Source organism: Bubalus kerabau, chromosome 5 (genome assembly GCF_029407905.1).
Source record: "Bubalus kerabau isolate K-KA32 ecotype Philippines breed swamp buffalo chromosome 5, PCC_UOA_SB_1v2, whole genome shotgun sequence".
Taxonomy (NCBI): Eukaryota; Metazoa; Chordata; class Mammalia; order Artiodactyla; family Bovidae; genus Bubalus; species Bubalus kerabau.
Window position 1 is genome coordinate 73,056,385 of NC_073628.1, and position 26,612 is coordinate 73,082,996.

At 38.3% G+C, this 26,612-nt stretch overlaps 1 protein-coding gene and 1 non-coding gene across 2 annotated transcripts in view; one reads left to right on the forward strand and one right to left on the reverse strand.

Moving 5' to 3' along the window:
* USH2A (usherin) overlaps window positions 1–26,612 on the reverse strand; it is a 1,013,951-nt gene that overhangs the window by 187,389 nt on the left and 799,950 nt on the right. Inside the window, exons 54-58 of the mRNA XM_055581875.1 lie at window positions 26,010–26,233; window positions 20,620–20,824; window positions 15,130–15,327; window positions 13,106–13,260; window positions 9,407–9,605 (exon numbers count right to left, since the gene is read on the reverse strand). Of these exons, the coding sequence (XP_055437850.1) occupies window positions 9,407–9,605; window positions 13,106–13,260; window positions 15,130–15,327; window positions 20,620–20,824; window positions 26,010–26,233 (981 nt within the window). The remainder of the gene's footprint in view (window positions 1–9,406; window positions 9,606–13,105; window positions 13,261–15,129; window positions 15,328–20,619; window positions 20,825–26,009; window positions 26,234–26,612) is intronic.
* TRNAC-ACA (transfer RNA cysteine (anticodon ACA)) lies at window positions 20,325–20,396 on the forward strand. Its single transcript has one exon. It is a non-coding gene; the product is annotated as a tRNA-Cys (tRNA).

Sequence of the window (26,612 nt, forward strand, 5' to 3'; positions counted from 1 at the left end):
TTTGGGTCTAATCCTTATCTACCTATCAGCTACTACCACAAGCCAGCTTATTGACCTCAGTTCCCATATATGTAAACTGTGGGCACAGGAATATAGACTGCTTAATTGAACCACAGGCTAATATGAAAGAAGACAACAGACGCATCCAACATTTGTATATTCTATTCTTAGGTCCAGTAATCATGTACAAAAGTGAGAATTAGACCATAAAGAAGGCTGAGTGCTGAAGAATTGATGCTTTCAAATTGTGGTGCTGAACAAGACTCTTGAGAGTCCCTTGGACTTCCAGAAGATCAAATCAGTCAGTCCTAAAGGAAATCAACCCTGAATATTCATTGGAAGGATTGTTGCTGAAGCTGAAGTTCTAACACTTTGGCCACCTGATACGAAGAACTGACTCACTGGAAAAGATCCTGCTGCTGCAAAATACTGAAGGCAAAAGGAGAAGGGGACAACAGAGGAGGAGATGGTTAGATAGCATTACTGACTCATCAGTCAGACATGACTTAGTGACTGAACAACAATTTCTTAGGTCTTATATTTTTCCTATTGTTAGAGGATTGATTTACTAATAGACTTGGTTCCAAGAGTCTGTAAGTAAAGTGTGGACTGCCACGAGGCATAGATGATTTACATGAACTGGATGACCTTTCATATATATGACTGTAAAACTCAATAAAATCAACACATTTCAACTGGAATTTGCTGTCACTTTAAGGAAGCCCCTATTGGTAGTCCTTAAAATGAGATATATTTGAAATATTAGCAACAGGCAGTGAAAAGGGCACACCAATTGAAAACTACTCATGAATTGATCAGGATGAGAAGAGGGAAATAAAGAGATGTCTCCAAGGAACCGTTCTGACTGTAACTTAATCCTAAAGTCAAAGAGTAGAAGGAGAAAAGAAAACATCATTCAACTGCTCAGCATTGAATTAAAAGAGTAAGAAATAGCGGCTGTAGAACAGAGAAAGACAAATGCATGGAGAAAAGCCAAGTATTTAACATTTCAGTGGAGTGGAGATTACTGTGGCTGCAAATTACCTGAATTTCCCTACAGGGAATCATGTTCTCTTTTAAAGGAAAGAGGCATACTATAACCAAACTCATTACAATTACACTTTCAAGTAACATGTCTTTCAAGAGTAAATATATGTTAAAAAGAGACTGCAAAAAGTCTGCCTATGGATCATAAAAAGATGATTTGGAAAACAAAACTCATAGGTTTGTAAGTTACATTGGATGTACTCTATAAAGAACAGCTTGTTTCTCATGTTTAATCTCCAGGCAGTCACGAAACAGCTTTTTGTTCATTACAGTTTCAGATAGCTAGTGCTACCTCAAAATAGTCATTCAGTTGTCCTAAGTATCATCTGTTATTCTTCTGAAGAATTACCAAATAATCCTAGAGAATATGTAATTTCACAATTTCCTTAGTCAACTTGGTTAGTTATTAGTTCAAGTACTGAGAGGCCTGAATTACTTCAAAAAGCTTTTGTTAGGTGGTTACCAGGTATTGCCCACTCTGCGGGCAGTTACTTGCCCTGGCACCAGTTCACCCAAACTAGATGCTTGCCCTGGCCCATGTGAACCACATATCTAGTTTTACTGTTGAAAAGAGCTATTTTTTGCCTCCACCTGCCTGGGAACTCATTAAATGATTTCCCCCTCCCTCACCCAAGAACATTTCTGCTCGTGGAGATTCCCAGGAACATCCAGCATTCACTGTGATGAGTAGAGCTATGTCAAAGCTCAATTTTGGATTAACCTGAGTCCATGTGAAAATTGAGATATTCGAAAACTGGTATCCCAAGGGATCATGGAATCACTTTAGATACACCAAATGTGCATTTAAATTATGGTTTGTGTCACAAAATTTGATTGTGAAATATTTCAGGAGCTACAAGCTAGGGGCCCCTTTCCCTGATAGTATCATCCATCATGATCTCAGCAGTGTCCATCCCTCTTAGTCAAGTCAGTTTCTTGCCTCTCTGAGAGCAGCCATTGGCACTGTCCATTTCTTGCATCGAGGCTTTGACGTATGAGTTCAGTTGGTATCTCATATGAACCAGACATCAAAACATCCAAACTAGGGTGCTCTTGCATTTGCAAATACCAGTGAAATAACTTAGAACTTTCCATTCTGACTACTTGCTACAAAGCTTATCTGCATTCTTAATTCTCTATTTAATGTGTAATTCTATACCAGAGATTAAGCTCCTCTCCCTAGTATCAGAGTGATCAGATTCATTACAAGATACTTCCTGAATGAGTCACTGATTTGGCAGGCTCTCTTTCCAAATGTATTAACATTAAAAACATTAATAAGATAATCCAAGGAAAGACCTTTGCTTTTGATTTTTGTATCACTGTATTAACAAATATTTTTCTGCCTTGGAGTTTGGTGTTGTATTAGACCAAAGCCTCTTTTATTCTACATTTTCAATCAGAATCTTCTCTAGAACAAAGTGTGGCATCAGGTAGCAGCAAAGTCTGATGCTTAAATGATCCACAACAAAGACATACATTTCAGGGAAGAAGGAAACTGGATAGAACTGCTGGGAATGAAACAGAAGTAGTGATTTCTCAGTCAAAGTACCTTGGAATATCTGGGATTCCAAGGGATTTTTCTTTCCTTTAAATACTGGTTTCTAGACAGCTGATGCATATAATGCTTTGGCTATAATATTATATCTGTAAGAATGATAAAAGAGAAGAAGAAATAGTGGTTGATGTGCCATTTTTTGCAAGAATTTAGGCTCCTTGGAATTTGAAAAATGAAAATAAAATGAATTCTCACATCTACTTTCACAGGTCTGATGCTTGGTGGCCAGAGGTCAGGTGGTAGTGGGGGAAATACAGCCCAGAGTATCATACATGACATCAGAGGCTTCTGAAGCTGCTCTGAGGACACAATAGCCATCCCAGTTTTCATCCTGTTTCAGTTAAAGATACCCACTACTGTATCATTTCAGTTCAGTTGCTCAGTTGTGTACAACTCTTTGTGACCTTATGGACTATAGAATGCCACACTTCCCTGTCCATCACAACTACTAGAGTTTGCTCAAACTAATGTCCACTGAGTCAGTGATGCCATCCAGCCATCTCATCCTCTGTAGTCCCCTTTTCCTTCTGCCTTCAATCTTTCCCAGCATCAGGGTCTTTTCCAATGAGTCAGTTTTTCCCATCAGGTGGCCAAAGTATTGGAGCTTCAGCTTCAGCATCAGTCCTTACAATAAAAAATTAGGATTGATTTCCTTTAGGATTGACCTCCTTGCAGTCCAAGGGACTCTCAAGAGTCTTCTCCAACACCACAGTTCAAAAGCATCAATTCTTCGGTGCTCAGTTTTCTTTATGGTCCAACTCTCACATCCAAACATGACTACTGGAAAAACCATAGCTTTGACTAGATGGACCTTTGTTGGCAGAGTAATATGTCTGCTTTTTAATATGCTTTCTAGGTTGGTCATGGCTTTCCTTCCAAGAAGCAAACATCTTTTAATTTCATGGTGGAAGTCACCATCTGCAGTGATTTTGGAGTCCAAGAAAATAGTCTATCACTGTTTCCATTGTTTCCCCATCTATTTGCCATGAAGTGATGGGACCGGATGCCACGATCTTTGTTTTTCTGAATGTTGAGTTTTAAGCCAGCTTTTACACTCTCCTCTTTCACTTCCATCAAGTGGTTCTTTAGTTTCTCTTCACTTTCTGCCATAAGGGTGGTATCATCTGCATATATGCTGCTACTGCTACTGCTAAGTTGCTTCAGTCGTATCCGACTCTGTGCGACCCCACAGATGGCAGCCCATCAGGCTCCTCCGTCCCTGGGATTCTCCAGGCAAGAACATTGGAGTGGGTTGCCATTTCCTTCTCCAATGCATGAAAGTGAAAAGTGAAAGTGAAGTCGCTCAGTCGTGTTCGACTCTGTGCGACCCCATGGACTGCAGCCTACCAGGCTCTTCTGTCCATGGGATTTTCCAGGCAAGAATACTGGAGTGGGGTGCCAATGCCTTCTCCCTGCATATATGAGGTTACTGATATTTCTCCCAGTAATCTTGATTCCAGTTTATGATTCTTTCAGCCTGGAATTTCTCATGATGTACTCTGCATATTAGTTAAATAAGCAAGGTGACAATATAAAGCCTTGATGAACTACTTTCCCAATTTGGAATCAGTCAATTGTTCCATGGTCAAAGGCTTCAGTATAGTCAGTGAAGCAGATGTTTTTCTGGAATTCTCTTGCTTTTTCTATGATCTGACAGATGTTGGCAATTTGATCTCTGGTTCCTCTGCCTTTTCTAAATCCAACTTAAACATGTGGAAATTCTCAGTTCATGTACTGTTGAAGTCTAGCTTAGAGAATTTTGAGCTTTACTTTGCTAGCGTGTGAGATGAATGCAATTGTGCAACAGTTTGAACATTCTTTGGCACTGCCTTTCTTTAGGATTGCAATGAAAACTGACCTTACCCAGTCCTTTGGCCACTGCTGAATTTTCCAAATTTGCTGGCACATTGTGTGCAGCACTTTCACAGCATTATCTTTTAGGATCTGAAATAGCTCAGCTGGAATTCCATCACCTCCACTAGCTTTGTTTATAGTGACCACTACTATATATAAAATAGATAATCAACAAGGACCTACTGTATAGCACACAGAATTCTACTGAATACTTTGTAATAATGTATAAGGAAAAGGAATCTGAAAAAAGAACGGATATATGTATATATACGTGTGTGTGTGTGTGTATGAATCAGTTTGCTGTATACTTGAAAGCAATACAACCTTGTAAATCAATAATACTCTAATATAATTAAAAAAGAAGTTTACTGCCAATAAATTCAAACTGCCAGAGACCAGGGCACAAAAGCCATGTAGTAACCTCAGACCGTGCTTAGAAGGATCCTGAGCGTGGGTCAGTTTTCATCATCCTAAAATTCTTAATGATTTTTGAACAAAGGAGCCCCACACTTTCATTTTGCATTGGGCTTTGCAGATTGTGTCACCCATCCTGAGCTTTAGCTGTGTCTGACTGCGATTTTTATATCCAACCAATATGGAATCTAGTTTAGATACTACTGGGTTGCCCAAAATTTTTGTTTGGATTTTTCTGTAAGATGTAATGGAAAAACTGGAATGAAGTTTTTGGCCAACCCAAGAGTTTACTACTCAACATTTATTCATTCAACAAGGATTTTCAAAACACTTAATGTCTGTTAGGTACTGTGATAGGTCACAGTACAGGTAACACAATGGCAAAAGGAAGCTGCTGCCTCTGTTCTTAAAAAAAACTTTAACTCCTGGTTGAGGAGTAGAGACAAGTAAAAGGATATTCAATGAAGCATAATACATACCATGAGAGTCAAGTGTAGGATACTATGGGAGCACATGATGGAGTTACCTAAATATAAAATCTACATGTAAAAAATGTCCACATTTTGGAATATGGATGGTCAAACTATGTTTTCTTTGTTTCAAAAGTGATAATGTACTATATCTGTTTCAGAACATTAGTAGTACCTTTTCTGCTACGATTAGCCCTGGTAGGATTTATGCTGTTTTATCACAGAAGGTTTTTACAAGTTTTTAATAGTATGAGAAAGGAAGACAGATTATTCTTTCCTTGTTAACTTAAGGCTGCTAACTCTTCCCTTTCAATGAAATGAAATGATGAGCAACTTTCAATGAATTATTTGGAAAACATTCCCCCAGAGTTAAGAGACACATAAGCCCTTATCATGTCTGCTGCTAAAGAGGACATGATTAATTCATTTTGTTCTCGGTGTCCCTAATCATTTTGTTAATCCTTTCCCCCCTCTGCTCTACCCCAATGCCCACATTAGGAGGTCCACGTTTCAAATGTGGCAACTCAAAGTGAAACAATGCCATTGCTGATGTCCCATTTGTTCTGAGCAGGATGGTGGGCATGTCTAGTAATAAATGATATGAAAAGGTCTTTTATTGACAAGCTGCCACGCACTGTTTGCATTAGCGAATCTGAGAAGATGATGGCTGCTACCCTTGGTCCCCATGGTACTGGGCTCAGTGAGATAGCAGAAAGCGCCTTGGTTTACTTAGAGCAGTGATAACACCTCTAAATAATTAACTGAGGACTTCCTGTCTTCAATTACTTAATGCTTTTTTTTTTTTTTTTTAACATCTTGAGAGGATTATAAGCAATTTATGGATTTCACATGGTGAGTGCATTTGCCTCTATTCCCACAAAGCATTTACGGGATCATGTTTCTAAAGCTTTGAGGTAATTAAAAATAAGCATGGAGACAATGGGGCTGGTGCTAGGTGCCCTCTTTCCCTTCTGTCATTTCTAGGGACCTAGATTCTCAGGCTCCTGGATGACTAGAGCTACAGCTTCATCAGTGTTTGACTGTGACTCAGGGAATGCCGCGGTTTTGGAAATGATGAGAAAAATCAAAATCTTTATCTCTGGGGGGGTTCGGGCAGCTCTTCAATCAAATGTTTGAGATTGAATGTGAAATAAATTTGATTATTTTAGTTCATTTCATAAACTCAATAAAACAGTCATTCCCATCATAAGATAGTTCCCTACTGAATTAGATCAGTCAACTAACCATGGAACTGAATTTTCCCTGGCAGATAAAATGTGTGAACACTACACAGGTCTCGGGTTTCAGATTTTCTAATGCCAAGCACCACACCTGTGCCATAGGAACAACATATGTGAGGGTATACTTAGTAAGGTTTTTTGAATAAAGGTATATTTACTCATTTAACAAAGAAATCTGTTTAGGACTATATTGTCCAAGTGAAGTACCTTCTAAATCTGTCTAAAATAATACAGAGGGATAGATGAAATGAATTCTAACAGATTTTTTTTCCCTTTTATAATCTTAAAAGAACTAAAATTAGGTGGAAAAACTTTAAAATGTTTATCCCAATAAAAGAAGAACTTTGGCATTAAGTTATGCATATGAAATCTTCTCTGATGTGAAAAAGGTCATAACAAATGATAATAGAAGAACTGGTGGAGTGAAAGTATTTAAACAAAAATCTTTGCAATTATTTTATAATTAAGGAGGTTATCAATTCTGTTGATTTGCACAATACAATTGAATTTGGTCTGCTGGCATGTAACTGTTGGTTCTAAAAATGGAAACCATTACAGCTGGCAATAGTTTGAAGCCTATGCTGATTGAGTAGACAGATTCTGTAGGAAGAGAATTCTTCACCCTTGTATCCCGGTTTATAGTGAAACTTTTATCACTACAAAGTCTTCATGGACCTTAACTTTGCTTTCAAAATTCTGTAAATTAACATTCCACGGCCTTTCTAAGTCATTCTTTTGATTTCTTCTACCCCATTTGGTACACAGTTCCGTTGGAGCAGCTCTATACAAGCTAGTCCTTAACTTGTCACTAGTATCGGGAGCTTCTCAAAAGCAGCAGTCTAATTTTGGAGCACTTACTATACTATCTAGAATACAACAAGCAGGTTACATGTCTTTTGTTTTTTTGAATGAAATGGTATTTTGATTTCCTCATGTATGGAAGCAGCAAATGCCTTGGGCACCCCGAGTTGGCCAGTTTTCACCTTCATCTTTCCAATGTGGATATTAACACATTATTGACCAGAGATGTACTAACGCTACAGGCATTATTTTCTGCAAAAATTCCCTGGTCAGTCATGTGTTTAAAACATCCCTCACTTACAAGGCTGTGATGAGAGTCACAGGAGTCAAAATGCAGTGGTTCTTTAAAATTATAAATCACCATATACATGTAAGTTTTTATCATGGAAAATAACATCATTTTAACTACTGGTGATGATTTTCATTTATACTGAAATAAGGAACAAATTTGATCATCTAAATGGATGAGGGCTTTCCCATCCCCATTATCATCAGCTTAGCTCAGGATCTTCAGATCAGGATTGCAATGTGCTAGTCCGCAAATATTTTATTAAGCACCTTCCGTAGGCTTATGGCACTTTTGGAAAACAGTGGACATCTGTCAGTGAGTGCTTGCTGTGTGTCAGGGAATTGTCCAGTTGAGGGTAAATCACGATGAATTTATTTTCTCCACCTGTATAGCACAGCCTGCATCTCCTCTAAGTAAAAATCAGGCTTGCTTTTCCAGGCCTTCCTGCATTTCTGTGTGTTTCATCATCCCTGGTATCAATGTACCCTGCTAAGTAAAGAGTCGGACATGACTGAGCGACTGAACTGAACTGAAGTATAGGGTCCAATGGAAGGCAGGCATTCATTCACTCAGGAAGACTGAAGCAGAGGTGGGTGTGGGTGGGTGGGGTTGGTGCTGGGTGGGAAGGGTTGGGGGGAGTTGGGAGGTTCTGACAATAGGGAAAGAGTGAAAGTTTGTAAACTCTTGCTTGTGTTCTCAGAAACTAAACAAATTTACACAGCAGTCTGGGATGATTCAATAGTCTAAATGATGAGCTAAGTTACTAATTCTCTTGAAGCATTCTATTCCGTACAATGGGGGTAATAATAGGTTTGTGATGAGGATCAAATTAAACAGTAAATGCCAAGGCTTAGGACATTATTCAACACATTAAATTCACTTATTCTCAAACATTTATTTAGCACCTACTGCTGTGTCACGGATTGTTCTGGGTGCTCAAGGTATGGGATTGAAGTAGGCAGAAATACTTCCAAAGGAGCAGGACAAAAAAGGCAAATAAAAAGCAAACACTGTCAGGCAATGAAAGGTCTGTGGTGAAAATAAAACAAGGTGATGTGATGGTGTATTAGCAAAGCTAACCTAGACTGGGTAAATCAGAAATTGCTTTTATTGAGGACTGACATTCAGACTAAAACATGTTAATTATTATTATAATCACTGCTAGTAATTTCTGACACTATACTATAATACTGTACTATTATATTATTAAAGCTAATTATAATACATGTTATAATAAGCAACAATACAATTACTATTAATGTTAATAATAACAACAAATTGCCACAACCAGTCAACTGTTAACTATTCTGTGTATGAATTACCCACACAGTAGATAAATGTTAGCCTCTGGTTGATTTTTCTCCTTCCTTCAAGTACATTCCTGGCTCTCCTAGTCCCATTAACTACCAGTATATCCTTGGGGAATGAAAATGCATCTTACTGTTAGTCTGGGAAAAAAAAAAAAAAAACACCTTAATACTGATGCAAAAACCCTACACATAATGCATATCAAAGCCAAATATAAATTATTTCTGAAGTTATCTGCTGTTGTGGCTTATTGCTGCCAGTGTGGGCTCTTCTATTAGCATGGATAAGTGGGACCTGACCATATGTCAAGAGAACACGTCCTCTCGAAGTGACCTCATATATCAAACACACACCCCTGGGAGGCTTTGCCCCCCTAACCACAGTGACAGACTCTTCCGGTAGGTTTTCCTCTTTTTTTTTTTACCTGTGACCGTATGCTGCCTCCTGTCAGTGGTATCAGTGTAGATGAGACCTTTCCCGACCTGCCTGAGCTGGTACTCTTTAATGACGCCATTTGGCTTCGGAGGGACAAGCCAACTCACATGCAGAGCCTCTGCACTGGGGGCCGTGACTCTAGGTGGAGGGATATTCTGCGGGATTCCTTGGGTGGTAGCTGCAACGACCTGAAAACACAGGAATTAAACAGCAATTTCTTGCAATAGTACACTAGGTATTCTGATCAATGAGAATGTCACTTTTGTTTTAAAATGTTGTTGTCTTAGCTTGGCATATCATTAGCTGGGCTTGGAGAAGCAGTCCCTCTTTTTAAAATTCTTTCTCTACCATCCTATTCAAACAATGAAATCTGACCTTGAATGTATTCCGTAAGTCTTCGACTACCATTTATCACAACGGTTCAACAACAGTTTTGACGGCAGAGTGCAGTCCTCAGTTTAAACAAGTAAAATCTGGCTGGCAGACTGTCTTACTAGAGAACTCTTGATAACTCTCTTCCATATGGCCCATCGGTGTCTTTGCATTTTAACAGCCTGATTTTGTACATTTTAAGCACCAGTAAATTTGGAGCAAAACCCACATCTGAACTTGCTTGCATATAACATACTTTGAACAGTGTAAATGGGCAGTCTTTTTGCTACTCCTTCTATGATACCCAGGATGACTTTATAGTGTCTGCACCAGTGTTCTAAAAGAGAACCAAGTAAGAAGAAAAAAAGGGTAAATCAACCAGTTATTTGCTCAACATTATCAAAATATATTTGGGTGGAAAAATTGGCTGCCTTTGTTTTTTCACAGAATTAAGTCTGATTTCGCTTTTTCACTGATTGTTTTGGCATCTGGTAGGAAGGAGATGTGTTACGTGAAAAGCAGAATGGTTCTAGGACCCTTTGGACCGTAATTTTTGATTGGGCCAATCAGCTGCCATCTGTCTAGATGGTGGGGTGCATCTGATGGGTCTGAATGAACGTTGTATTTGGATGGTTCTTCAACAGTGTTCAAAGATGCTGAGCTTCTCAAGTGTAAACCACATGAAAACTGCGTTTCCTCTGACTAGTTTGGCATCGGTGAAATGGCTCTTTCCTTATTTTTCTCCCAAATTGTTTGACTGCTTTTTCCTTTTTTCATTTAGTAGCTCCCTCAAGGTGGCTGGTCATCTATGGTTTTTGGTTTTTGTCCCTCTGTCTATTCTTAAATGACCACATTCAAACTCATTGCTTCAACTTCCTCCATAGATCTTTCCAACAAATTTCAGTCACTTCTTAATCCAGCTTCTGACTATAGACTCTTTCACTTAAAGTACCAAATAATATTGCTTCAACAGTATGTGACCAAGAACTTCCAGATGTACAACCTGGATTTAGAAAAGGCACAGGAACCAGAGATCAAATTGCCAACATCTGTTGGATCATAGAAAAAGCAAGACAATTCCAGAAAAACATCTGCTTCATTAACTACGCTAAAACCTTTGACTGTTTGGATTACAGCAAACTGTGGAAAAATTTTCAAGAGATGGGAATATCAGACCACCTTACTTGCCTCCTGAGAAACCTGTATGCAGGTCAAGAAGGAACAGTTAGAACCAGACATGGAACAACGGACTGGTTCAAAATTGGGAAAGGGGTACATAAAGGCTGTATATTGTCATCCTACTTATTTAATTTCTATGCAGAGTACATATGACATGTCGGGCTGGATGAATCACAAGCTGGGATCAAAATTGCTGGGAGAAATATCAATAAGCTCAGATATGCCGATGACATCACCCTAATGGCAGAAAGTGAAGAGGAACGAAAGAACCTCTTAATGAAGGTGAAGAGGAGAGTGAAAAAGCTGGCTTAAAACTCAACATTCAAAAAATGAAGATCATGGCACCTGGTCCCATCACTTGATGGCAAATAGATGGGGAAACAATGGAAACAGTTACAGACTTTATTTTCTTGGGCTCCAATATCACTGCAGATGGTTACTGCAGTCATGATATTAAAAGATGTTTGCTCTTTGGAAGAAAAGCTATGACCAACATAGACAGCATATTAAAAAGCAGAGACATGACTTTGCTGACAAAGGTGCATATAGTCAAGCTATGGTTTATCCAGTAGTCATGTATGGATGTGACAATTGGACTGAGAAGAAGAATTGATGCTTTTGAACTGTGGTGTTGAAAAAGACTCTTGAGAATCCTTTCGACTTCAAGGTGATCAAACCAGTCAAATCAGTTGTAAATATTCATTGGAAGAACTGATGATGAAGCTGAAGCTCTGAATTTTTGGCCACCTAATTCAAAGAGCTGATTCATTGGAAAAGACCCTGGTGCTTGGAAGGATTGAAGGCAGGAGAAGTGAGGGACAGAGGATTAGATGGTTGGATGGCATCATCAACTCAATGGATATGAGTTGAACAAACTCTGGGAGATAGTGAAGGACAGGGAAGCCTGGCGTGCTGCTGTCCATGGGGTCGCAAAGAGTTGGACATGACTGAGTGACTGAACAACAACTATCTGCTATCTTCTCTTCCTCTTAAATATAGTTTTGAAAGCTTTAAAAATGTTAATCATTCTTTACTTTTAACTTTTCTTCTTCTTCAAAAAAAACTGAATTGTGTTAGTTTCAGGCATACACTAAAGTGACTCAGTTATATACATATATGTATGTGTGTGCGTATTCTTATTCAGATTCTTTCCCTTACAGATTATTATGAAATATTGAGCATAGCTCCCTATGCTATACAGTAGGTCCTTGTTTAGTGTGTATATGTTAATCCCAAATTCCTAATTTATCCTTTCTCCCCACTTTCCCCTTTGGCAATCATAAACTTGTTTTCTATGTCTGTGAAACTATTTTTATCTTGTAAATATGTCCTTTCTTACAAAGAAAAGAGTTTGTATCCATTCTTTTAGATTACACATACAAGTGGTATCATATGTTATTTGTCTTTCTCTGGCTTATTCACTTAGTATGATAATCTCTTGGTCTGTTGATGTTGCTGCTAATGGCATTATTTAATTATCTTTTATGGCTGAGTAATATTCATATATATATATATACTATGAAAATATATATATATATATACACACTATGAATATATATTTTTGTTTTTTGATTTGCTTGCAATATGGCACCATGACCTACAAATTGGTCAAGCCAGATACTTTGAAAATATCTATGATACTTCAGTTTAATTCCCCTACATACAGTTGACTACTGATTCTTGTCAAGGCTGTTGGAGAAGCCTTGGAACTATTTTATTTCCCTATGTCAGACTCCTTTGCCCTTTTGTCTGTTTTACAAGAAATGGCCATTTTTGTTGATATGATATTTAAATAGAATTTCCGTTTTTAAACTGAGAAATGGCTTGGGAATTATTATGAATTTATTGAAGACCAACTAAAAAGTGGTTGGTGAAGGAGAAGGGGATTAAGAGGATAATACTGGTTCAAGTTTTTTTCTTTTTGTGAAGGAAACATTGATATTTGAATAAATCTCTTTTTCAGTGATCTATCCTTTCAGATGGAAGTGTTGGTACTCAGTTGAGATGCCATATGGACACCCTAGTTTATTGGGGTGGACACTGTTTTCTGTCACTGAAAACATTGCTCATAACCTGGAGCTTCCTACAGTCCTGACACTGGGCAATTCTGTCCAGAGTTTAGGCAAGCTCCTCTTACCTTGCTGCTGGTACCACAGCCAGCAACTGTGCAAGCTTTCAGCTGGTATGAATATTCCATAAAGGGCTGAATTCCTTCCGTATCAGAGAAGCTCAGTGATGTTCCTCGAAAACATTCAATTCCATTTCGGAGAAGAATGTAGGCAATAATAGGACCTAAAAGAGACAGACAAACGCCTGAATTTGAGTGTGGGATTCTTTGAACTATTTGCAAACAAATTAGATGGCTTAGAGTTCTTAAAGCTCAACATTCAGAAAACTAAGATCATGGCATCTGGTCCCATCACTTCATGGGAAATAGATGGGGAAACAGTGGAAACAGTGTCAGACTTTATTTTTGGGGGCTCCAAAATCACTGCAGATGGTGATTGCAGCCATGAAATTAAAAGACGCTTAATCCTGGGAAGGAAAGTTATGACCAACCTAGATAGCATATTGAAAAGCAGAGACATTACTTTGCCAACAAAGGTCCATCTAGTCAAGGTGGACCAGTTTTTCCAGGGGTCATGTACGGATGTGAAAGTTGGACTGTGAAGAACGCTGAGTGCCGAAGAATTGATGCTTTTGAACTGTGGTGTAGGGGAAGACTCTTGAGAGTCCCTTGGACTGCAAGGAGATCCAACCAGTCCATTCTAAAGGAGATCAGTCCTGGATGTTCTTTGGAAGGACTGATGCTAAAGCTGAAACTCCAATATTTTGGCCACCTCATGCAAAGAGTTGACTCATTGGAAAAGACTCTGATACTGGGAGGGATTGGAGGCAGGAGGAGAAGGGGACGACAGAGGATGGGATGGCTGGATGGCATCACTGACTTGATGGACATGAGTTTGGGTGAACTCCGGGAGTTGGTGATGGACAGGGAGGCCTGGCATGGTGCAATTCATGGGGTCACAAAGAGTCAGACATGACTGAGTGACTGAACTGAACTGAGAGTTCTAAAGAAATGGGATAATATAGCATTATTTAATTTTAATTTGCTATTACATTGCTATGTTGAAGCAGTTCTTAATTACACTCACTCTTATGGAGGAGATAGATTCTTGACATGAATAATCAGAGTCAATTGTTTATTTCCCCTCAACTATCAAACATTTACTTTCAATACTATTTTGCCCTCTCATAACATGCTTTGCTTATTTGAAAGCAGCTTGGGATCACACAGACTCAGACATGACTGAAGTGACTTAGCAGCAGCAGCAGCAGCAGATATATGCTGGGATTCAAAGAAAATAATAATTTTGGGCTAAAAATTTGTGAGGGCTAATTCACAAATGAATGATTCAGTTCAGTTCAGTCGCTCAGTCATGTCCAACTCTTTGCAACCCCATGAATCACAGCACTCCAGGCTTCCCTGTCCATCACCAACTCCTGGAGTTCACCCAAACTCATGTGCATCGAGTCAGTGATGCCATCCAGCCATCTCATCCTCTGTCATCCCCTTCTCCTCCTGCCCCCAATCCCTCCCAGCATCAGGGTCTTTTCCAATGAGTCAACTCTTCACATGAGGTGGCCAAAGTATCAGAGTTTCAGCCTCAGCATCAGTCCTTCCAATGAACACCCAGGACTGGTCTCCTTTCGGATGGACTGGTTGGATCTCCTTGCAGTCCAAGGGACTCTCAAGAGTCTTTGCCAGAACCACAGTTCAAAAGCATCAGTTCTTCGGCGCTCAGCTTTCTTCACAGTCCAACTCTCACATCCATACATGACCACTGAAAAAACCATAGCCTTGACTAGATGGACCTTTGCTGGGAAAGTAATATCTCTGCTTTTTAATATGCTGTTTAGGTTGGTCATTACTTTCCTTCCAAGGAGTAAGCATCTTTTAATTTCATGGCTGCAATAACCATCTACCATGATTTTGGAGCCCAAAAATATAAAGTCTGACACTGTTTTCACTGTTTCCCCACAAAACTGAAGTTCCCTTTTTAGTAGTTAGATGTGTGCCAATTAAATGCATCTCACTAATTTCAGTTCCCTTATGGATTTAATGGGATTATATTATTTTAATTTTAAAAAGTTTAATACCATTTGATTGTATAGGTTTCTTCCAGCTTAAGACTATTACATCATCAAGATGATCCATTTTTGTCCACCTGGGGGGACTCACTCCTTCAGGCACATCTTCTTTTGTTCTGGCTCTAACTGCCTTGCTGAATCCTCGCCCATAGCGATTCCATGCAGAAATCCTATACTCATACATCATGTAGGGCTCCAGGTTCACATCTGGAAATACAGAAAATCAGACAGTTAAGTTTTTTCAAAAAATTAAGAAACTTTTTTTACCATCCTATTGAACATGAATGTCAAAACCTTTAAAGAGTTAAAAATAAATGCCTAATGTTCTAATCCCAATATATGTAAATAAAAACTTGAATGCCTTTACTTTCTGAATCATAAAAAATATTTTGTATTACAATATTTAGAAATATGAAAGACACAGAGATATGAAATTGCATAGAATGGAATTCACCTTTCTGAATAGAGAACTATGGATACATTATAAAACAGATTGAAAAATAAAAGCATTTGACTAATGTACATTAGACGTTAATGCTTCCCAAGTTCATGATCTCTTCTGCATGAGGCAGGTTTGGCAACATTCTTTTATAATTTTATTATTATAAGCTTTACCAATTATTACATTGTCAATATTACTTTATTAAATTACTATATGAATTATAATGTAGTTATGGGATACAGGAATTGAAACTTAGCACATCATGATATCATTTTAGTGAATAAAAATGAATTCACACTCCATTATACATACTGTATATCAGAGAAGGCAATGGCAACCCACTCCAGTACTCTTGCCTGGAAAATCTCATGGATGGAGGAGCCTGGTAGGCTACAGTCCATGGGGTCGCTAAGAGTCGGACATGACTGAGCGACTTCACTTTCACTTTTCACTTTCCTTCACTGGACAAAGAAATGGCAACCCACTCCATTATTTTTGCATGGAGAATCCCAGGGATGGGGAAGCCTGGTGGGCTGCCATCTATGGGGTTGCACAGAGTCAGACACGTATATACTGCACTACATATTCTTCCTTCCATCTTCCACCAAGCCAGAAAACAAAAATCAAACCAACCAATCTAATTAAAACAACAAAGCCAACTTGCTAAGATTTTTGGTCTGGCTTAAGTTTTAGATAATCATCCATGTGATTCAATGGTGTCTCAAAAGGTGTCTGAAACATCTTAGTTCAATTTTGAGTTTTAATAACTTTGGAAGTACAAACGCTACGAATTTACCAAAAACATTCCTTGAAAGTTTAATTATTTAAATCTGCATTCCACTTAATTAATTCTGTGAATTTTGAATATGTACATGTGTATTTTTGTGCGGCAGTTTCTGATAACTCTTCCTTAGACAGGAGGGTCAGAAGAGGTCCTCCTTGGCTGCCAGGCCACCTGCCATATCTCCATTGGATGCAGGTTAATTAATTCTCAGCTCCATCCACTTGGGTTATTTTATCACATTATCTTTACATGCATCTCCTTACAATAAACCCTACTCTGCCTCTTTTATAGAATTAGTATGAAAATAAAATTCAGTAAGTTATGTTGCAGAACTTCATAAAATATAAATTGCTATAAAAATATATTTCTGTCTTCATTTTTCTCAGGGTAACTGCTGCTTTGTACCTGTGATGACCACCACTGAGTTCCCAGATCTCCCTTCTGTCCAGAGACCTCTTGGCCAGAGTCTACATTTCTCAGTTACCTTTGCAACTTGGTGTAGTCACATGACTTATCAACAATGGAAGGAGCGTGGGAAGTGACACAGGCAATTTGTGCATCACTTTCTAAAGAGGAAATCATTTGCATTCTTATCTCCTTCTGATGGGCTAGAACTAGGGTGTTGTGGTAACTCAGGCTATACCACTTGGAAGCATGATGAAGAATCTAGATCCTGAATAACCCTGTGGGAGTGAGCTTCCCAGAGTGTCCACTGACCCACAGATGGTAACTCGAGTTTTGAATATCTTGTTATAGTAGATTAAACTACTCATTGCAAGTACCTGTTATTCTGTACATTTCAAGCCCACGTTTCTATTTCTATCTATGGCAGCTCTCCACACTTCATTCCTGATCTTTCCTCCACTGTATTTCATTCTCCTTTGACTCTCTCATGTCTTATCCTTGTTTCTGTATTTTCCCATGAGGGCTGGTTTTTCAAAGACATTCCCAGCCCATAAAAGCATTTTTTTTTTGGTTTATACATAAGAAATCATTTGTTGAAATTTTACCTTTCCTCAATCATCTCTCTCATTTCTCAGAGCTCTTTGTTCCTTGCCAGAATTTTTAACTCTCCTTCTTTCATCTTTTACTTGCAAACTCAAAATCATTTTATACATTACATGGTGCTAATATTCTGATAACTGAGGGTGTTGGTTATTAGGGGGTGTATGTTTATTCAATATTTACTTGTTAATTGCTGAAATGTCCCATACACATTTGTCTTCATTTTTTTTTAGCTGACAGAACAATCCTTCCAAAAATGTGTATATAACTGTGTCATTCCATTGCTTAAAAAGTTTTACTATCCACTCATTGTTGCGTAAAGGTGAACTCTTTAGTGTGGCCTCAGAGGGGTTCATTATATGGCCCCTGCTCTCTGGCCTCTTCTCCATGACTTTCTCTGCCTTATACATGCTACATCCATATTGAGATACTGTTGTTTTTCAGACATGCTTAGCTTCCTCTTGCTTCCTGTACTTTGCATGTGGTTCTCTCTCTGCCTGGTTCACCTCCCCTTCTCTCCTCAGGCATAATATCTTTCTTGAAGTCTTTCCTCCCTCACCTCTCCAATCTAGGTTAGGTGTCTTTGTCATACTCTTCAAAATTATCTGATGCTAACCTCTATCATAGAACTTACCTGCACATCATTTCTCATATTAGAGGTAATTACATATTTGTTTCTCCGTCTCTTCCTATTAGCTTCAAATCCCTGATGGAAATTCCTATTTGTTTTAAAGGTCCTGGTATGAAGGGCTTCCCTGGTAGCTCAGATGGTAAAGAATCTGCCTGTCCTGGCATACTGACTGGTTATTAGTAAGGATTTAATAAACTTTTTTGATAAATAAAGGATTGTATGAACAAATGAATTTTGGTCAGCACTGGTGGTAGGTTTAAATTGTCAATCTCTTTAAAAAACTGACTTTTTTAGTCTAAATTGGTCTCAGTGGAATTTGAGCATCATTTGAGTGCTGAAATTTTTTCATGAAGAAGAAACTTTTGTCATTTTTCATTTTCAATTTACACTGTTTTCCAGTAGGCAAAATGATCTTAAATATGGTCATTAAAAGCTCTCACAGTATTATATCAGTAGTTGGAAACAACTACTCTCTTCTGGAGAGGTCTATCGCAAATACATCACAAAAATCCTTCAAAATCTTGACCCTGCTTAAAAAAGGCAGATAAAAGCAGAGAATCCTCTTAGAAGGAAACAAAGTAAGTTTTAAATGAGGGTTCATGAATTAAATCTATAACAGGGGCTGGGAGGAGATTAGTGGTCCAACTGTCTTCTATCCTGAGGCTTTTCCCAATTAAAGGCATTACAATAAATATTTTTATTTGCTTACAGCGTGATAAATCTAAAAGGTAAACAGGGCTGTTCTTTTCGTGGGAGAGATGAGACAAGTGTCCAGCTGCCTATGAGGCATGGTAGGGGTGGTGATGGCTTAACCACGTGTCACAGGAGCACAGAAGGGAGAGGGGGCTGGACTTGGGAAGTCTTCACTGCAGACGTGAATTCTGACCTTGTCCTTGAGTATGACAGTTAAGAAACACATTTCAGGTGTAACGAACAGCTTGAAGGAGGTTGGGAGCATCCAGAAAGGAAGCCTACACTGTGCGGAGTCCTCTGATGTCTTCTGCTCCTAACAATGATGTGATATGAACCTCACTTTTCCCATAAGTTACTTTTATTTACAGATCTGACCTTTGGTTTCCTCATCTGTTAAATGATCATACTTACCTGATTGCTTTGAGGGTAAGTTAGGTAAGGTTTAAAAATGCCTAACACTAAGTGGTGGTGGTGGGGGCGGGGGGAGGGAGGAATGGGTTGGGATTTTGGGGTTGGCAGATGCAAACTATTATATATAGAAGAGATAAACAACAAAGTCCTACTGTAGGGGACAGGGAGCTATATTCAATATCCTGTGATTAACCATAATGGAAAAGAATTTTAAAGTACACACACACACATAACCAAATCACTTTGCTGTACAGCAGAAATTAACACACATTGTAAATCACCTATACTTTAAAAAATGCACAACACTGGGACGAAATAATACTCAGTAAACTTTATTTCCCTCCCTAATCTACTCCCTCTCCTCCCAGTATCCTGCCTTACTATTATCCTTCTCAAGGTTTGCCATTAGCACCTACCAGTGGCTGGGTAAGGCAATGGAGTCATGATGGAATGGAGTGGAATCTGTTTATTTGATTTTAGCTTGCTTGAATTATGTCACTTCCATGTATTCTATTTCACTCTAAATAGATGTGTGTACACACATATACACACAGAGTTGCACACACATATTTAATTTTCGAAAAACAGAAACTTAAGTAGGGCCTTAAGTAAATGGTTGAATAAAAAAAAAAGTGAATAGATGGCAGAACTATTTTGGAGATAATCCTAAAATTCACAGCATTTTTCTCTACACTCAGCTTAGCCTGAGAATCACTATTTTGGACTAATGCTTTAAGGCCAAGATGGGGCTTAGAAATTACTATTTTCCATGACCATGAAGGTTCTTACTCCCAAGATGGCGGCCGTCTTGGGGAACACCCCCCAAAAGACTAAGGGAGAGCACAGCCTCTGGACCCAGGCTGAAGAGGAAAGGGAATACTGATTTCACTGAGCAGTCTGTCTCCTCAGAATGATGCTGTCAGGTCTTAATGAACAAGCACGTTTCTGCCTCTTTTCTGCTTGCAAGAATAACGTTAACAACATTCATTCATGGCATTTGTTGAAAGCCTGCATTCAAACTTTTGAGAAAATTAGGCTCATTTAAAATTAACTGTGTCTACCATAAAAGGTCACAAAACTAATTTATCCCTCTGTTCTTTATTCTCTATGGGCTTACTTTAAAATAACATAATTCCTATTTAAAGTTAGACTTAGAAGTTGTTTTAACTACTAACTTTGAACAGTTCCAGATTGTACCTTTAATTACCTGGTAACTAGCTGGCTCCTAAGTGAACAGGTCCCTGGTGGCTCAGACGGTAAAGCATCTGCCTACAACGCGGGAGACCCAGGTTCGATCCCTGGTCAGGAAGATCCTCTGGAGAAGGAAATGGCAACCCACTCCAATACTCTTGCCTGGAAAACCCCATGGACGGAGGAGCCTGGTAGGCTACAGTCCATGGGGTCCTAAGTATGATGAAATTAATTGATACAAGGTGAAGGAAAGAGATGAGGCCAGAGGGAAATAAATCTGCATTTTCAACAGCCTGTCACTCTCCTTTCTAAGCCATAGGCAGGTGGCTCCCTCTCTGTTACCTGTGAAAGAGAGTGTGTTTACACTTCCCGTATGAACAGTCTCTTCAGCAGATGAACACATTTCTTCCACTGATTCCTTCCTGACGGGACTGTGAGATCCTCTCATCACCGTACAAACGTGGCTGGTGAAGTTGAAGTCGCACCTGCCGCAGCGTGCTGTGGCTTCCATGGACGTCGGGCAGAGGGTTCGGCATGCTTTTGTTTCCTAAGTCAGGTGGTGGAGGTGGGGAGAGTGGGGGCAGCGGGAGGAGATTTAAGACTTTCATTTAGACATGGGTGGGCTAGGTTTCTACAACTCTCAAATGAAATTTTCTTCTGCTTAGTTCATGAGTGACTATCTCAAAACTCTTAAAAAAGAAATGAAGGCAGTCTGTAATACTAGAAAGAGAAGTTACTTTGAAATGACACAGATTTAGACTCATAATCCAGTTTTGCAACTTATTAGTACTGTGACCTTGAACAAGTCTTTTATGCTTTCAAAGGCTCAGCTTCTTCCATGAAAGAACGGAAGTTCAATTTACTATACAGATTTGTTGCATGACTCAAATGACAGAACGTAAATGTCTTACACTTAGTAGATACACTATAAATAATAATAGTAGTCATTATTTTATTATTGTTACTTTGACACTTTCCTGATGGAATTTTAGAGAAAAAATAAAATAAAGAATGTGAAATTTGAGAATCTGTGCTTCGTGTACTCTTGGGAATGTTGGACCAATGAGAAGTATTCTACATCCAAGTTTTATAAAATTTAAATATTTCATAAACTTTCATTATAATCATTATTATTTATATGTGTAAACTTTTTATCTGGTGAATCTCTGAGCTTTTTGTAGTTATTGATATGTATAAGTAGGCTTTAAGCTCAGAAAATGAAATACTTCATCATCTGAAATTACAGGAGATAGAAATAAAGCAATATTTCTACAAGGCAAAGTTCTACTTCATTTTCCTTTTGTATAGGTAGCATAACTTATTTAAAATCATTCTTGCTATTTAAAAGTGGTCTACATTGAATCTCTTTATTATCTAAAGTAAGTTAATTTTCCCAAAGATCATGAAAATAAAGCTGCTCAGAAAAATATAGTTGGATTTCCACTTAAATATGGTGAATTGAACACATGCATTTATCTTCACTTCCTCTTAAAGCCCAACCAAATGACAATAAAGGAATATACAAAGTCTAAGGAAGAGAACTAACACCTGTTTTGGGGGATGTGGATGTATGTGGCAGAGACAATGGTATGTGCCCAGGAATGTCCATTTTTGCCTTTTCTCCCTAGGAACACTAGATTTTCCAGTCTGACTACAAGAGGAGGAGTCATGTGACCAGAAATGTCTGTGTGATGGTGTTCAGAAGAGATACTTTCTGCATCCAGGGAAGACCCTACATGTACAGTCATCCACTCTTTTCCTTTTCTCACAAGATGGAAGGGACTTGGGTTCCTGAGACATTGCATGGAGGAGAGCTTCCGAAACCACACTGGACTAACCTGTGAAAAGTTACAAAAATTCCTTTTGTTGACCCACTCCATACATGAGGACATCTGTTTTTACCTTGGCATTGTTCGATGTGTTATAGAAAAAGCATAATTTAGTGCTTTGAAGTTGAATGTTTCCTTAATAACAACAACAAAATCCTAAAGTATAAAGTGGCATTGGCTTCAGGTTAAGCAAGTGGTGGCAAAGAAATTCATAGTGAGTTTTGGGAATCTGAGAAGCTCTGTTATGCTGTGGCTAAATGTTTGGCAATACTCGGCCCTGGGATGACTGTCAAAGCAAGCCAGGTACCCCTGCATTCACTGTTCTGGGCAAGACAGCATAGGCTAGTACATGAACCTGTGTACATATGTGGTTATGGCTGTATTTGGCAAAGTATTAAAAAACTGAGAGAAACTTAGAAAATAATTTGTGAAGCTTTAAAAAAAATAGAGAGGGTTCTTTGGAAAATATAAGCCAGAGTGGGAAAACTAAATAAAAGTCTGCATACTGAGAACCCCTCGTTTCTACTGGTTTCCCCATATGCTGGCTGGATATGTATCCCATCCCGACCTAGGATGGAGCACTTAAGGATACTTCATTAAGTACACCTATTGAGGATTCTTGGTAATGTGATTTATTGACAGAAAGCCATTTTGCCATAATGAGGACCGTACTGTGCTCCCCACCAATGGAGTTCTACATATAACAACATGTCAGTCAATCTCCAGTGGAAAAAAAGAAGTTTAAAAATGTATAAAAAAAGTCAGAGGAAGCAAAAACAAAACAAGGAAAAGAAGAAAATGAAATCATACCAAGCTTAAACCATAATGGAGAAGAATATAAAAAAGCACACACACACACACACACACACACATAAAACTGAATCACTTTGCTGTACAGCAGAAATGAACACAACACTGTAAATCAACTATACGTCAATAAAATAAATGAGAAAACCAAAACTTTATAGGCAAAAAAATAGTATCAAACAAACAAGCAAGACAATTCAAAGGACAAAGCAAACAAACAATTTAAAAAGCAACAACAGAATGTTTTCAGAATGAGAAAAAAAGACATTTCATGGATGAAATAAGAGTAGGATGCCATAAATAAGTAATAATTGGCAAAAAAGAAAGAGCCATCAAAAACTTAAAAAAAAAAAAGATAGCCAAAAAAACTCCACAACAAATCAATAGAATGGTAGAAAGATAAAGTTAAGACACTATCTTATAACACTGAAAAAGATGAGTCAACGGGCAAGAAACAAGAAGGAAAAAAATTAAAATATCAGTTAAGGAAGTTCAACACTCAACTTATCAGTGAAAAGAGAGACAAAAGAGGAAGCAAATTATCAAAGAAATAATAAAATAGCATTCCCTAGAACTGCAGACCATGAGGCTCCACCCTGAAAAAGTCCACAAGAAGTATATCATTATCAATATTAATAATGGTGATAATAGCATGTACATAGAGGCACATTGTCATGACATTTTAGAAAAGCAGAAAAAAGAGGATGTCTTAAAAATTGTCAGGAAAAACAACATGGTTACCTACAAAGAAACAGGAGTTGGAATAGCAATGACAGTTTAAAAAAATCAGAAAAGGATTCAAAATCCTGAGTAGAAATATTTTTTTTTCTCTTGAATTGTACACCTAGACAAGCTATCAATCCAGTGGGTAGGAGAATTACAATAATTTCAAACATCAAGCTCTCAAAATATTTACCTTTCATGTACCTACACCCAGAGAGTCAATTCTTCATGAAGAAGGGACATTTGGGGCTCGGAATACAGGGAGACCAACACAGAGAAGGAGGAAAGAGATTTCCCAAAGAGACAGCTTTGGGAAACTGGCTGGGACAGCCATGCAGAAACCCCACAGAGATCCAGTCCAGACTGGAGCAGGAATTGGAAGACTCTAGGAATGTCTTCAGGAAACAAAATTGAGTCTAGAGATTGCGTTTTACCTATGACATACTGCTTGATTCAGCATTTAAAAAAATTCTCCTGATCACAATCATTTAAATATGAATTTTAAATACAAGTGTTAGTTGGCCTTCATAGAGCCAATTCAGGCCACCTTAAAACATCACAGGTATATCCTGAATGTCTCTTTGTAATGGAAGCTGTGTCTTCCTGACCAAAACCAGATGCCCGGGAATCAAATGTGAGGTGGACAATACTGAAACATATAGATGTAAATGAGGCTTCCCTGGTGGCTCAGCCAGTAAAGAATCTGCCTGCAATGCAGGAGATCTGGGTTTGATTCCTAAGTCAAGAAGATCCCCTAGAGAAGGAAATGGCAACCAATGCCAGTATTCTTGCCTGGGAAATCCCATGGATAGAGGAGCCTGATGGGCTACAGTCCATGGGGTCACAAAGAGTCAGGCATGACTGAGATACTAACATGAGATGAGTTGTGAATGATGGTGTCATTTCTGAAACTAATAGGTTTTCTATCTTCATTTTTCAAACATGAATGCCCTTTTAAGGAGAGTTTTCTACATAGATCCTTCCTAACTTGTTATTTCAAAGGCATATTCTTGCAACATTACCAGTTCTTTAAGACTGGTAATAAAACTAATAAGTTAGCATTTTTATAAGTAATAAAAATATTATTTAAGAAAAATGTCCTAGTCCAAACCTTCTGAAAACACTGGCCTGGAATAAACTTAGACTCTAGAAACATAGTGTTGATTATATTTCTTTCATAGAACTGGCTAATTAAAGTTTTGTTCAAATCAGACTGATTCTTAAAATTTACTTATTTTTAACTGGAAGATAATTGCTTTACAATGATGTGTTGGTTTCTGCCATACATCAACGTGGATCAGCCATAGTATACATATGTTCCCTCCTTCTCACCTCCCACCCCTCTAGGTTGTCACAGAACACTAGATTTGAGTTCCCTGAGTCATTCAGCGAATTCCCACTATCTTTTTTACAAATCGTAACATATGTTTCAATGTTACTCTCTTAATTCAATTTGCTCCACCCTCTCCTTCCCCAACTGTATCCACAAGTCTATTTGCTATGAAATCAGATTGACTTTTAGAAAATTTTGAAGACAAAAAACCTCACTATTTTTATTGAGCATTTTGTATGATTATTCACTTCCATGAAGTACCTATTCTCTTCAACAGTATTATGTGTTAATATTCATTGCTGCAAAGTGCTTGCCAGGGCCCTAAAACTCTCAAGACTTATGGTCCATTCCATGTCCATGATGTTCACACCATGATTGTATAATTACTTCAGTCATCAAGATCTCTCCCACTGTCTTTGATGAAAGCAGCCACTTTAGCCATCTCCTAATGACAAATAAATGTTCCTAGTCCTTTCCTTAAGGTGGTGGGTTTCTGGAGTCTGGGGTCAAGTTTAATGCTAACAAATAAGGCATGACTGCGTGTGAAGCATCTCAACGGACAGACATAAATGATGTGCCCATAGGCTTATTCATTTTTGTAGTTGGCTAGCTTTTGCTGAACTTGCACTGTCTCTAGGAATATGAAATGTACACAACTAAGTGAATCTGCTGGACCTGAAGTCTCTATTAAAAGAAAGTGAAGTCCTATGGTTGGGGGACTAGAGGGAAGAAGCTAAATTTCTTTTCATCTCCATCCACAACACCATGCCCGCTCTTTCAGCATCTCAGACTTTGTGTCTGCACTAATCTGAAGTGCTGGTAAAGCTTCCTGAGAACAGCTAATCATTATTAATTCCTTTAGAATTCATTGCAATAACATCAATCATAGCGAACTCATTTGGTATTAATATGGATGTAATGTGAAAATGAATAATGCACACAGGAGTTTTTATATTCCTATTTTAGAAAAATAGTTATGAACAATGTATTTCTCTTTCCATTGTCAAATCAGTGCCTCTGAGAGGTTTTCTATCAATTACCTTCATCATCATTCCAGTTGAAATCTTGTCAGAGCAAACATATTTCAAAGGATTATATCCAACTCCATTACAGCATTCCTGGCTCTTTGGAATAAGTTCAGTCTCACAGCATTTTACTGGCACTGGGTCATTCTTTTTAACATGTGCTTTAGACTCTCCACTGGAAGCTGAGCAGCATATGGTATCTGACATATTCACATAATCCAGCCCACAACAGAACATCCCTGCAACAATAAAATGTTATATATGAGTATGAAATTTAAAAAAGAGACGAAAACTGAGGCTGCTATAAAGTTTGGTATAAAAATGTCAGACTCAGGCTGAAATGGTACAATAGTTCAGGTAGCATTTCCCTAGCACGGTGATTTAAACGTACATGAGGGGTCCTTCTGTCTAGGGCTCTTGTACTAGACGCTAATTAGGTAAAGAACACACAAGAGGAAGTCTACTAAAAATCATTCAGCAGGGGGCCAAACTTCTCTGAAGCTCCATAAAAAAAAAATGATCGGATTTCTGTCATGAGAATTACCTGCCTATTTTGTGATGATAACATCTTGTTATGGAAGAAGTGGTAGTTAAACCACAGGAATTCAGAAGAAATCT